This window comes from Adiantum capillus-veneris, chromosome 15 (assembly GCF_014529385.1).
Source record: "Adiantum capillus-veneris isolate H3 chromosome 15, ASM1452938v2, whole genome shotgun sequence".
In the NCBI taxonomy this organism is placed as follows: Eukaryota; Viridiplantae; Streptophyta; class Polypodiopsida; order Polypodiales; family Pteridaceae; genus Adiantum; species Adiantum capillus-veneris.
Window position 1 is genome coordinate 65,774,164 of NC_140945.1, and position 13,587 is coordinate 65,787,750.

At 44.4% G+C, this 13,587-nt stretch overlaps 1 protein-coding gene across 3 annotated transcripts in view; it reads left to right on the forward strand.

Annotated features, from left to right (window-relative positions):
- The window catches only part of LOC147440809 (F-box family protein), a 99,685-nt gene extending 86,713 nt beyond the window's left edge, over positions 1-12,972 (forward strand). For all 3 annotated transcript variants that reach the window (XM_086482639.1, XM_086482642.1, XM_086482641.1), the window contains one exon: positions 12,307-12,972. In XM_086482639.1, the coding sequence (XP_086338765.1) occupies positions 12,307-12,592 (286 nt within the window). In that variant the 3' untranslated portion in view covers positions 12,593-12,972. The remainder of the gene's footprint in view (positions 1-12,306) is intronic.
- Positions 12,973-13,587: the final 615 nt, after the last annotated feature.

Consider the following 13,587-nt stretch of genomic DNA (forward strand, 5'->3'; position numbering starts at 1 on the left):
AGGATGATGCAGAACATAGATAACATCTGCTACAGGTTTTTCAGGCATTACGAGATAACAAGTTGGTGATTAATGCAAAGAAAAGTGAATTTTTCCTACCCGAGATACACTTTTTGGGACACATTGTCTCAACAGCAGGAGTACAAATGGACCCAGCCAAGATAGAGACTATCCTGATTGGCCTGATTTGAAGAATGTCCATAAAGTTAGAAGCTTCTTGGGCTTATGTTCTTACTATCGGCGGCTCATTAGAAAATTTGTAGAGGTTGCTTCCCCTTTGCATACCTTGACACAGAAAGGAGTCCCTTTCTCGTGGGGACCCACAGAGGTGATTGCCTTTCAAACATTGAAAGAGAAATTGACTGCCGGATTTCATTTGAAGTATATTGTGATGCTTGTGGTCGTAGTCTGGGTGCGGTCTTAATGCAAGAAGGCCATGTCATTGCCTACGAGAGCCGATTGTTCTCAAGGCCGGAATTGACAGCACATATATATGAGAAAGAGCTTTTGGCGGTTATCCATGCTCTTACTCAGTGGCGACATTACCTAGTCGGAGCCGATTTTACGGTCTTCACAGATCACCAGAGTTTATGCTACTAGTTTAATGCAAGCAGCTGCCCAAAAGTGATGTTAGCCTTTTGATTTTAAACATCTCTTACCAAATCATACTCCGGATTACCCCGTCCCAACTGAAAATTCTTTTGGGTAATTCTTCGTCTTCGCCTTCTTCTGCTTGGCTCTGGCTGCTCTCTACCTTCATTTACCTTCTCTTTCCCCTTCTTTGCTCTAGTTTCACGCTCCGTCTCAGTCTCCTTGTCACCTCGTGCTCTTTTGTTGGCCAGAATGTCAACCTCCTGCTTATCAACACCAATAATGTCAACCCTTGGTATTTCATCATTACTTGATGGAGCCGCCTGTGCTTGGTTTTCAACCTCTTGCTGCCCTCTTTGGCCATTAAACTGTGCTTGACCACGGCCTCGATCAAATAGAGGATACATGCCGCCCCTTTCCCTTGGTGGGTGAGGGCAATCTGGAGCATAGTGGCCTTCCTCTCCACAATTGTATCTCTTGCCAGGCAATTGCCTAGCTCTGCCTCTTCCCGTCCTTGCTTGACCTCTATCCATAACACTTAAACGTAACTCTTACATTTGCTCAGACAAATCTTGAACTGTACGTACCCATTGTTGAGGAACGGTTGCTACCCCTCGATTGGGCTGATTCTCCGTTTGAACTTCTTCTCTCGGATTCGAGTCGGATTGGCTACCATTGCCTCATATCCCAATGCACCTCGCTCAATTTTCTTCTTTATTTTACGGCTTTTAGACCGCGCAATAGCAACCGCCCCGTTGTAATTCTCCAGGCCCTCGAAATCCATCTTTTCACGAACTTTGGGATGTAAACAAGACATAAACTTTTCCAATTTAAAGTACTCACCACCATTGACCAACTGCATGGCCACTGCAAAGTCCCTCCAACACTCTTCGAAGCGGGCGAGGAAGACGCTAAATTCCTCATTCACGTCCTGCTTCAAATTTTTCAATCTTGCATCCAAGTCGACAGGAGACACCTCTTTTCGAAAATTTTGCAGAAAACGGGCCCGCAATGCCGGCCACATAATTCTTGGCTCTCCCTCCAACGCATAGAACCATGTCTTTCGCATCAGCAACGGGATCGTTTGCATCTTGCTATCTTCATTCGGCATATGCAGTGACAACATATACAACTCAAAATCGGCCATCCACTCTTCCGGATCTCCTTCCCCGGCAAAAACTGGTCCATAACTATGTGTTGCCATCTCTCCTTGATGGAAATAACTGTCTTTGATCAACACCGACGAGCAATCAGCAGCTCCTCAGTGGGGGCACCAGAAGATGGAGAGGGGGAATAGGGAACACACCCAGCACACAAAATATCTGCCTCTCTATAGCCCAGGGATTCCACAGCACCTCGAACCTCTCAAATAACACCTTCAAATTGGCTAATTTGCACTAACAACTCCACTTTAGTACACAGAACAACTACCTCACACCTTGTAAAAAAACACCTCGCAGCACAAATGCACCCACACTGCTCAACTCACCCTTTCCGACTCACAAAACAGTCCTATTTTGCCCTCTTGGTAGCACCTTTCAAGTTGCAGGCAAACCCTCTGCAAGCAATGGCCAATACACGAAGAGCGAGAGAAAAGGAGGGGAACGGGGAGAAGGAACACAAGAGATAGGGGCAAATAAGTGGTATTATTGCATAGGGGAGTAGTACAATCAAGTATGCAGCTTCAATGGCAAGCTTGGCACCACACAAGCTTCAAACTTCCAATCACACACTTAGGCAATAAAGCCCTCAAATTTTCGCATTTACATCCTTTTATAGGGGTGCCTCTAGGAGGTCCAAAAAAGAAAAAATGGATGAGTTTTTCCTCCCGTGGCCTTCACTTAGAGCTTCTTTTAGAATTTGTTTGCATTGCCACCACTTGGCATATTTGATTTTTGGAAACATTTGCATGGTGTACACCTTGGTTCTTTGTCCCTTCCATTTGGCCGCCCGGATTTCCCCTTGGGCCTGTGAATTCTCCTTTCTTGCCTTGGCTTGATCCCCCTTGCTTTATCTTCGGACGTCCTTGGCCTCGCCCTTTAACTGTCCCTGTCGGCTCACCTCTCTGCAGCGAGACCCTCCCCTCCTTGAGCAATAGCGATGTCGCTATTGGGGGGGGGCTATACCCCTTTCCTCAAAAATTTGGACCCTTAGCGGGCGTGGGCACCTGTCCTTACGGGCTGCCACGTCATCATACCGCTTCGCCACCCGCAGGCCACCGCCACCCGGCTCTACTCCCCTGCGCCGCCTCTGCATGCCAAAACCACCGACAGACGCCCCCGTGCGCCCTGCGCAACGCCCATTACGAACAGCCATCGCCAGCGCTCAAGGAGCTCTTCTCACGTCTCTTGCATACTAATGAGGGAGCCACGGCCCAGCTCTTATACCGTGCCAACTCCGCCGTCCACTGCGCATGTGGGACTATGCCATTCGACACGTGGCAGTTCGTGATGCCCAAGCCTCAAGGCTTTGGAAATAAAACAAAACCACCTTTAAAAAAAAAAAAAAAAAACTGTCTTTCCTTATCTTGTCCTGCATGCCCATTGCCCCTGATGGTCCATCTTTTGAGCCGTAGAACCCGGCTGCAAGCTCACCGTGCCGACTTGAAGATACCCGGCTCCAACCGCATTTCGGGATTTCCCAATACCCCATATTGAGGGCGCAAAAATCGATAAAAGCATCTGCAACCAACTTTGGACAAAGGCTTCCAATTTTCTGACTGCTGTAACTTTTTGCTCTGGACTCCGTTTGACATGCAGTCACTTCCTGCTAGCTCTGTATGATGCACACCCTGCTCTAGAACTTCGTCGGTGGTCAAAAGATGCCAGATAGCACATTCTCCAATGCGGCCAAGTGGGCTCAGACCCGGCCCTCGAAAAAACTTCAATTGATCATATCTTGCAAACCAAGGCTTCGATTCGCAATCTGAAAAGACGGGTAGGCTCCATGAATTGAGCTCTACACATATATACCTCGATTTCCTCTTGGATCACTTGTCTTCTGCTGCCCTGTCCGGCAAGAATCTACAAACCACTAAAACTTCAACCTTCAATAACTTGGGCTCCGTAGCTCGGTTTGATGAGCCGTCTGGACCTGCTCCTTCAGCACTTAAAGCTCTTCATTCCTGGACCCAGAAGCTGCACTTTGCATCTCTTTCACCTGCTACCCAAATTAACCCCTTATGGAGCTTTCCTTGGCCTATAAGCCGCATCATGCATACAATTCCGCTTCTACCTGCCAAACCATGATTTTCCTAGCTGCTCCAGTCCTTTGCCATGCCTTTGCTTGCCTACATACATTTGCCGATGCCACCTTCTAGAGTCGACACACTTTGGCTGCACAAGCGGGTAGGGCAGGTGGGTGGGCAACGGGCAAGGCAGGCGAGTGAGCAGCAGGCAGGACAGGGCAGCGGCGAGCAGGTAGGGAGGGAGGGCGAAGGCGAGCAAGGGACCCGAGGGGGGGGGGGACAACAACATCAAGCTCGTGTTGAGACGATTGACCTTTACCTTGAGATTTTCGGTTTAACTTTGACTACTCCGAGAGATCCCATGGATCAACACGGTTGAATCTGGTGCAGACGAGACTGCACAAGAGGAGAGTCACTCTGCTCCTTTGTCACAGATTTACTTGGATGGAATAAATTCACTGATTTTTCTTTGGATTTCAGGGATATTGGTGGGTTGACAGTATTCTATTAGATGACTTTATGAAAGCACTTCAAAATGGGACTTCTCAAAAATGAATCTGAATTTTGTGCTCACTCATGTGATTGTGTTTGAGTGCATGTTTGAAAGACAAAGTGACTGCAGCATTTCGATCTTGAGAATCTATAGACATGATCGCAATAAGGATTAGCAAATCTGACATCTGTGAGGTCCGGGATGCATCTAGATGCGATTGTTGCTAGGAATCATGGTCTTAGATTTGGAATCAATTTCTATGTGATTGATATGATGTGAATGTGCACTGATTGAGTCGCCTTTGTGCAAGTGCTAGATTCGTGTTTGTCTAGTGCATCGGTAGTTAGAGTCAATGTCTATTGAACTAGTTTATGGCCTCTGTCTATTTTGCCAATGTAATCGAGGGCGATTACAACTCTTTCAAGAGGGGGGTTATGTCACAAAATGATGATGTGGCAGTATTGCCCGGGATAGAGGAAAGCTGACACGCACCCCTTTCGGTATTTCTTTTTATACTAATATGTGTTCAAAGTACAAGAGAGTCTGTGGGTGCTCACTCTCAGACTCTGCGTCCAGATGCTCTGAGAAGTGAGGCCCAACCAACTTATTTATTGGTACAAGGGATGCCCAAAAGCAGAGCCCCGAAATCTTCTAAAATTAAAAGCTTCTCAACTCCAAAAGCTTCTCATAATTAAAGCATAATGCCCAAAAGCTTGGCCAGCATAATTTCTGAAATTCCGTACAACGTATGGATTGCCACATCATCAAGGTAATTTTCGGCGCAGTTTTCACGGCAAAATCCGGGCTGCCACGTCAGCATTCAGTCAGCCCTCCGTACTGGCTGCCACGTGAGCATGTGTGTGTGTGTGGGCACTGCCACCTCATTAGTTTGTGACATACCCCCCTCTTGAAAGAATTGTAATCGTCCTTGATTATGCCTGCAAAAACAAACAGAGGCCATAAACTGTCTTAGTAGACACCGTCTGTTAGTACCGACGCACTAGACACAACACATCTAGCACATGTACCAATCGACAATCACATCACCGGACATCACTTGACATCAGAGGACGTCACATGACAAATCACATTCAAATTCATTCCAAATCTCAGACCATGATTAATCCGCTACGTATTTAGTAATCGGATCTAGATCAAGTCAGGACCTCACAGATGCCCTATTAACTAATCCTTATTGCAATCATGTCTATAGAGATTTATGAGACCGAAATGCTGCAGTCATTTCGTCTTTCAGTTCTTGCACTCAAACAAGTCAAGTACAAATCAATTAGTTTCATTTTCATTTTCGGGAATTCCAGTTCATAAAGTCATACAACAGAATATGGTCAGCCCAACAGTATCCTTGAAACCCAAAGAGACATCAGTGACTCTATATCAAAATCGAGGTAATCTGTTGACAAAGGAGCGGAATGACTCTCCTCTTGTGCAAGCCCCCTGCACTAGATTCACCCATGCTGAAATCGGGGTTCTATCGGAGTAGACTATGCTAAACCGAATGCTTCAAGGTAAAGTTCCAAAATCTGAGGAGTATCTGCTAGGTCGTCCTCCATCCACTTCGCATCCAATGCAGGATAGTTCTTGAATTTAACCAAGAACCGCCTAGTCACTTTACCTTTAATCTTTCTATCTTTATGTGCCAATATCTGTTCTAGAACGAGTATCTCCTCGCTTTCCTCCACTTCGGGTTGCTCATCTGGCTCCCCCATCATCGGGCACATCGTCTTTAAAAGGCTTCAAGAGACTCACATGAAAAGCATTGTGAATCCTCCAAGTATCGGGCAGCTTCAGTCTAAAGGAGACATCATTTATCTTTTCTTTTATTTGGAAAGGTCCATAGTATCTCATGCTAAGCTTTGGAGAAAAACGCTCCTTTCCCTTTTTCTTTCTTAGGAGTGCTTTCTCAAAACGTAAGAGCACCCAGTTGTCTTCCTTTTGGATTTGTTGCCTTTTTATGTCGTTCTTGAGATTTCGCTAAAGCCTTCTGGACCTTAGCAAATGCAATGTCTAAGTCCCTTGTGTACTGGTCGGCTTCAAAAATCGTATCTTTAGTGCTAAGGAAGGGTGGAACCTTCGGAGCACCTTCAATGATCTCAAATGGCGCCTTCCTCGTCAAAGAGTGGATTGTGTTATTGTAGGCAAATTCCACCAAGGGCAAATTTTTTTCCCATTGAGTCTTCTGATCAGAAATGTAAGACTTCAATAAATCCAGTACGACTGAATTTGCAATCTCAGATTGCCCATCTGTCTGAGTAGACTATGCTAAACCTAATGCTTCAAGGTAAAGTTCCAAAATCTGAGTAGTATCTGCTAGGTCGTCCTCCTCCATCCACTTCGCATCCAATGCAGGATAGTTCTTGAATTTAACCAAGAACCGCCTAGTCACTTTACCTTTAATCTTTCTATCTTTATGTGCCAATATCTATTCTAGAACGAGTATCTCCTCGCTTTCCTCCACTTCGGGTTGCTCATCTGGCTCCCCATCATCGGGCACATTGCCTTTAAAAGGCTTCAAGAGACTCACATGAAAAGCATTGTGAATCCTCCAAGTATCGGGCAGCTTCAGTCTAAAGGAGACATCATTTATCTTTTCTTTTATTTGGAAAGGTCCATAGTATCTCATGCTAAGCTTTGGAGAAAAACGCTCCTTTCCCTTTTTCGTTCTTAGGAGTGCCTTCTCAAAACGTAAGAGCACCCAGTTGTCTTCCTTTTGGATTTGCTGCCTTTTTATGTCGTTCTTGAGATTTCGCTAAAGCCTCCCGGACGTTGGCAAATGCAATGTCCAAGTCCCTCGTGTACTGGTCGGCTTCAAAAATCTTATCTTTAGTGCTAAGGAAGGGTGGAACCTTCGGAGCACCTTCAATGATCTCAAATGGCGCCTTCCTCGTCGAAGAGTAGATTGTGTTATTGTAGGCAAATTCCACCAAGGGCAATTTTTTTTCCCATTGAGTCTTCTGATCAGAAATGTAAGACTTCAATAAATCCAGTACGACTGAATTTGCAATCTCAGATTGCCCATCTGTCTGTGGGTGGAATAATGATGAGAACTGCAACCGTGTGCTTATGTTCTCCCAGATAGCCCTCCAAAACAAACTCATGAATCGTATCTCTGTCGGAGACTATTGTCTCAGATATGCCATGTAATCTGATAATCTGTGTAATGAATAGTCTCGCTAAATGATCCGGCTTGACTATTTTCTTCTATGGAACGAAGTGAGCTTGCTTGCTAAATCTGTCGACGACAGTCCAAATGCCATCATGCCCACTCTGTGTTTTCGGGAGATCAAAACTGAAATCCATAGCAATACTTTCCTAGGGGCGGGTGGGAATGGGTAAAGGCTGTAACAATCCTCGTGCTTTATGCTTGTCAAACTTGACCTTCTGGCATACTAACCAGCTGCGTAGAAAGTCGTCCACATCCTTCTTGAGTCTCGACCAAAAGAAGTAACGCTCCACACCTTTCAAGGTGGTGTCAATGCCGCAGTGACCCGTAAAAGGTGGATAATGGCATTTAGTTAGAACCTTTTCAGAGAAGGCGACGTGAAACTGTTGTACAAACTCAAGGGCTCGATGGGTTCCCTGGTAGCCTGAAAATGTCTCAAACTTGACAGCTTGACCCCCTTCCTTGAACTCCTTGGTCTTCTTGCTCATTTGCTCACTTTTAAAAGAGGACGAGCTCTCCTCCTCCGAACTGCTAGATGGCCGTCCATGCCTTCTAGACTTTTTGAAAAATCTGCTTTTCTTACTTTTTCTTCGCTTCTTCCAACTTTTACCATCCTCTCTGGAACTAGAGGACGACGAACTGTCGGAACTATCTGAGTCATCCTTATAACAAGCATGCTTCTTGGATCTACTTGCCACCCCGAAACTCGACTTCCGGCCTAGATAACCAGGGAAATCCACCAATTTTCTCTACTTTAGAGAGTGCTTCAAGCCTTTCATTATCCGGTTCATCTTATGTTTAAGAGCTCTGTCGAGCTCTTTCTACGAGTATAGCGCTTTTTTGCACTCATCTATCATTTTAGCTTTCCTCTCGACCTAGAATCAATGGCCTCATGCCATCTCGAGTGAATCTCATCAATCTGGTAATTCTTCAGGTGTTTCACAAATCTCGGGTCTGTGGAGTACTTGATCAGTCTTTTCACACACGTGTCAACTTGCGGTTGACGTTTGTACTCCGCTCTGCAAACTCTCGCCGAAAATTTGCAAAATTCTTCATTCTTTTCTTCAATTCCCACACCCGGTTTCTTTTCTTTGCCTTCTCACTGAGAGGTGTTAACTCTGTTAGATTCTCCACGAGAACCCATGTGTATTCTTGGGTTCTTTATGGCTTATGCCCTTAAGACAAAGCCATGAAGACGGGAGCGTGCTCGATGCGCGATGGACTAAGGGTGGAACTGGTCTTTTTGAATACAATCTCTCTTGCCTTATCTCCCTTTTCTTGCTCATTCTATGTTTAATACTCTTTTTATCCTTTGGAAAGACTCGCTCGTTTGATGTTATTTATTCACAAACTGAATCTTGTCTGCTCTGTCAGATTCTCCTCGAGAACCTACGTTTGTTGCAGAAGGGATCAGATCCTCTATAGAAAAAGGATCTTTCTGAGCTCTGATACCACTGCTACAGGCTTGGACACTCCCAAGCGAGAAATCAATAGCAACACTTCGCTTCAAAATCATCGAACTTTTATATATATATATATATATATATATATATATATATATATATATATATATATAGAGAGAGAGAGAGAGAGAGAGAGAGAGAGAGAGAGAGAGAGAGAGAGAGAGAGAGAGAGAGAGAGAGAGAGAGAGAGAGAGTTTCGCACCGAGAAGCACTGGCCCCAAAGACTGGCGCCCTTTTCGGTATTTCTTTATTATTGATCACATCAAGGTACAACTCCAGAGAGTTCTCTGCTCTTAGACTCTACGTCAAGTGCTCTGAGTGAGGCCCCAAGGACTCTTATAAATATTACAAAGGATGCCCAAAAGCAGAGCCCCAAAAGCATCAAGTTCAAAATCACTAAACCCCAAAAGCATCTGCTCCCAAAAGCTAGTGCAAATCGCGGAATTCCGTACAGCTTGCCATGTGGCACAACCAACACAAAACGTGAAAAATCCGTACAGCCTTGCCATGTCAGCATCCATACGATCTACCACATCAGCATGTCAACGTGATTTACGGAAATCTCTTTCAAAGTGCAAGCTTCTATCTCTTAGGATTCCCGACCCCACGACCGGTGCTTGTAAGTTCTTCAAGTTGGTCGGTTCAATTTCTCTTGTCCACTCAGCTATTTCTCTTCCAGTTGGGCATGCCACGTCATCACTTTGTGACATCCTCCCCACATCCCCCTGCTCTGCCCTCGCCTTTCTTTTCCCTGTGCGTCGAATTCGGCAGCCTACCTCCACCTACTTGCTTCATAGCTGCTGCCCTGTTCTCGTCCTGCTCTGCTCGGCTGTGGTTGTCCACCTCGCTTTGCTGTCGCTTCTCTACTTGCCTGCATCTGCTCTGTTACCCCCGTCTTACCTAATGCTCCCGTATGACCCTGCCCAAGCTAGCCTGCACCCCCCTCCCAAATTCGCGTGCCCCTACCAAATCTACCCATCCCCCTCTCCGGCACACACACATTTCAGCCTCGTCTTCTTCTGGGTTTGAGGGATACACTCTCCCGTACACAGACATTTGAGCCTTTTCTGGGTTTTAGGGGTGAGGAAGTAAACATCAAGGTATTTTTCATCGGCTCTCTCTCAAGTATTATGGCACCTTCTATTGTTAATTTAGAAGATCTACAACGCAAGATTGGTGATCATATTGAGGTTCTCTCTCAAAGAGGGGTGGTTGGTCGCTTGGTGGGATGTTCCTATACTTATGTCAGCATCCGGGAGTGGCTATCGTGCATTCTAATTGGTTCAGATGAAGGAAAATCAGAGGAAATCATCTTGCTCGGCAGTGGTACTTTCATCGCTATTTTGTCATCAAAGGAACTTGCCTCTAGGGTAATCAACCTCTTAGCTTGGAGGACGGATTGGTCTTTCTACACCTGTGGTACGAGGATTTTTCGTTGACTGCTTTTGAGGATAGATGTCAGGTTTTGAAGTATCTAATAAAAATAGATTTTCTAAAACTGCCAGCATAGTTCTGGTTGCGAGACATGTTTAGGCAGATGGGTTCTATCTTTGGCATACCATTTCATGTGCTCTTCCTTCCATTGTCTTTCTAGATACCATCACTTTTGACTGAAAAGGGGTGTTGGACTCGCAGAGGATTGTGGTTACGAGCAAACCAAACTAGTGCCTTGAATGTCATGAGATGGGCAATTGGTGAGGGATTGCCCTAGAAGGCGACAACAGAGACAGACTTGTCGGAGAAGGAGACAACCCTCACAGCCATAGCAAAGTTTTACACAACAACAGGACCCCGCACAGAGTGAGTAGTAGGAGAGGACTTAGCAATAACACAATGTAGAGCAGACACAAAGACAGAGAAAGAGACGGAGACAGGCAGGTAGACTGGTACATGCACAACCTATTCTTGTTGATAGAAGGGTAGTGAGACACAGGTTGGTTGCGGCAAAGCAACCCAAAGATAGACCTCTCGAGGAGAGATGACCGGACCAGAATCGTACGAAGACAGTCGGACAAAGGGATAGAGGAGGATCAACTGTCGATGGCAGTTTAGGAGTAGCCTGAGTTGCCCCAGGATAGACCAGTCGAGCAGGCTTTGGATGTCTTGGAGATGCAGTCATAGGTGCTTCTCACAGTAGGTTCTGTTCAAGGAGAGCAAAAGAGTGAGTCTTCTCAATTTGCAGAAGATTTTGACTATTCAAGAGGCTTCTCGACTAGCAAATGTCCTGCTCAATTCTTCACGGTTGGTCCATGGTCCATGGAGATCTCGAGATGTTTCTTTGAGGAGTGGACACTACCACTATGTGTTGACATGGTTTTCCTGCAGTTATCAAGAACACGTCACATTTCCTTTGGCCCTAAGAGAGCGCCCATAATCAAATTAACACTAGTTTGGTAACCTGACAAAACTTTAAAAGTGTCCTTCCAGGGTTTTGAAAAAATTTCCAAACCATAGTAGATCCTCTCATTTTGGAAAATCCTTTCATAAACTTATAGTTCAAGGACTACTACATATGTAAAAAATGAGAAACTTGTAAAATTCCTCATTTACTTCAATGTTGGTGATCAAAACATATGGTTGCTTTTGCCTCACTTTTTTTTTTTGGCAAAAAAAAGGGTGCATTTTTGCCATTCTGCAGTCCTATCATCAAAGTTTCTATAGTCACGCTCGATACAGATACTATATACATGTTTTCTTATTTCCCTTTGGGCCTTTGAATTCGAAAGGAGCCATGGAGCATGTCAAAAGAATAATGGATCTCTTACCAAGTGTAACCTTGGGGACAATGATGAAGCATAAATACAACAAACATGAAAAAATTGGGTTTAGTATCATGACCTTTAAGTCCCATAAAAACTACTCAATATCTAAACAAATTTGAAGTTTATGATTGGATATGTTTACTACCTACAAAATACACACAATTTCCCTAAGAAACTAGCAATATTAAGAAAGTTATACTTGCTACATTGGAATGTCTCGTATTCTTTTGCGATTGGAAAACGATTGGAAAACTCGACCATCATCATATACTATGTTATATAGCGTATTAGGTTCCCCAAAACTCAAGGAAGATTAGCCTGAGGTTTGCTATGGGTTTTTTCCCATGATCTCTTTGTACATCCATCAAGGTTTTTCCCATTATTTCTTGTATATGGATTAATGGTCGATTTTTATGTAATGCAAAGGGTCAAGGCCCACTTTTTAGCCCAAAAAGAAGAGAGAAGGGGGGGGGGGGGGGGAGGCTAGGATGGAGCCAAAAATAATGCTCAACCTAGGATTTCTCGGTCAAAACGCTGATGCTGCTGAATTTTTTAACGTCCAAGTTTTGTTTTTTTGTATGTGGTACTGTTCTTGCAATGTCGATGCTCGACTTGATGTGGTTTTGCAGTGTCTCTCATGTGTTTGTGACTGGGCGACCCGTCTTGAATTTCAATCTTGAATTAATAGATCCAAAAGGGCAAGTTGTCCTGAGGCGACTAGATGAGAAAGTTATGCCCGACCATTCAAATCGAATATGCCGTCCATTAGCCTCTGCCATAGAGGACAATGATGGGCGATCTATAATTGAGCATCTAAAGTCAATGAGGGTTGAATTGAGAAACGGGTCAGTAGTGGACATGCTTTTGCTCTACTTGATAGATGCCAAACTCCTCGATGATGTGGAAGAAGAGTAGGTACCTAAGATCAAAGCAGGACAATTTATGGAAACAATTGCAGGATTAATGTCTATCGACGTGTTTGTATGATTTGTGATGGTGATGTTGCATACTGACAGGGACTTCATATTCATCGTCTCTTGGTTGAAGCCGGGGTACGTTGTTTTTCTTGGCCCTATTTTTGGTGGACAGGCTGATGTGCAATAATTCTAGACAACTTAATTTTGACTTTGCAATAATACCAGGCTTTCAATCTTGTCTTGATCTTCATTCACATTATGTACATGGGACAGCTCTTCACAACACTGAATCTGATATAAAGCTGGGTAAATTAGTTCAGATGTCAATTTTGAAGTAGTTACTTTGTGAATTTCAATGTTATTAAGGTTGAAAGTCTCTCTCTCTCTCTCTCTCTCTCTCTCTCTCTCTCTAACTGGACACATTTTTCTTCATGTCATGTTGACATTGGATTTTTGCCTTGTTAATATTGGTTTTTGTGGTGGTTAAGAAGAAAATAGGATTGATTTATTACTTTAGTTCATCAGGCTTAAGCCAGCAGATGCCTCGTCTTGTCGGAAAGAATGGGTGATGCAAGTACTTGGTGTGCCCTAACAAGAAGGAATTAAGGATCTAGTAAAAAGAAAAGATCACCGCCCTTTTCCCCGTTTCAAGGGCTATTGCTTTGAGTTCTATAGCTGGCAAATTCTACCATTTCCTTGCCTGCATCTGCTTTGCCATACTCAACTTGCCTGTCTTCTGTTTTGCTGAGCATGCTTAAAAGCTACTGGTATGGTAAAGCAGTTTGCTGGCAAAGAAAGACGTACTCTTTGAACAGAGTGCAACATTAAAATTTCTCTTTTTAGCAGTGAAGATGCAAAGGCAGGCTGTGAATCGTTCAATTATGCAGCGTGTCAGGTCAAGGGCTCTTTCTTCCCTGTTCATGACATTTCCTTTTCTTGGGTGGCGATGTTCAGGCACATTCTGGAATGCAAAGTTGGAAGATGACTCAAACA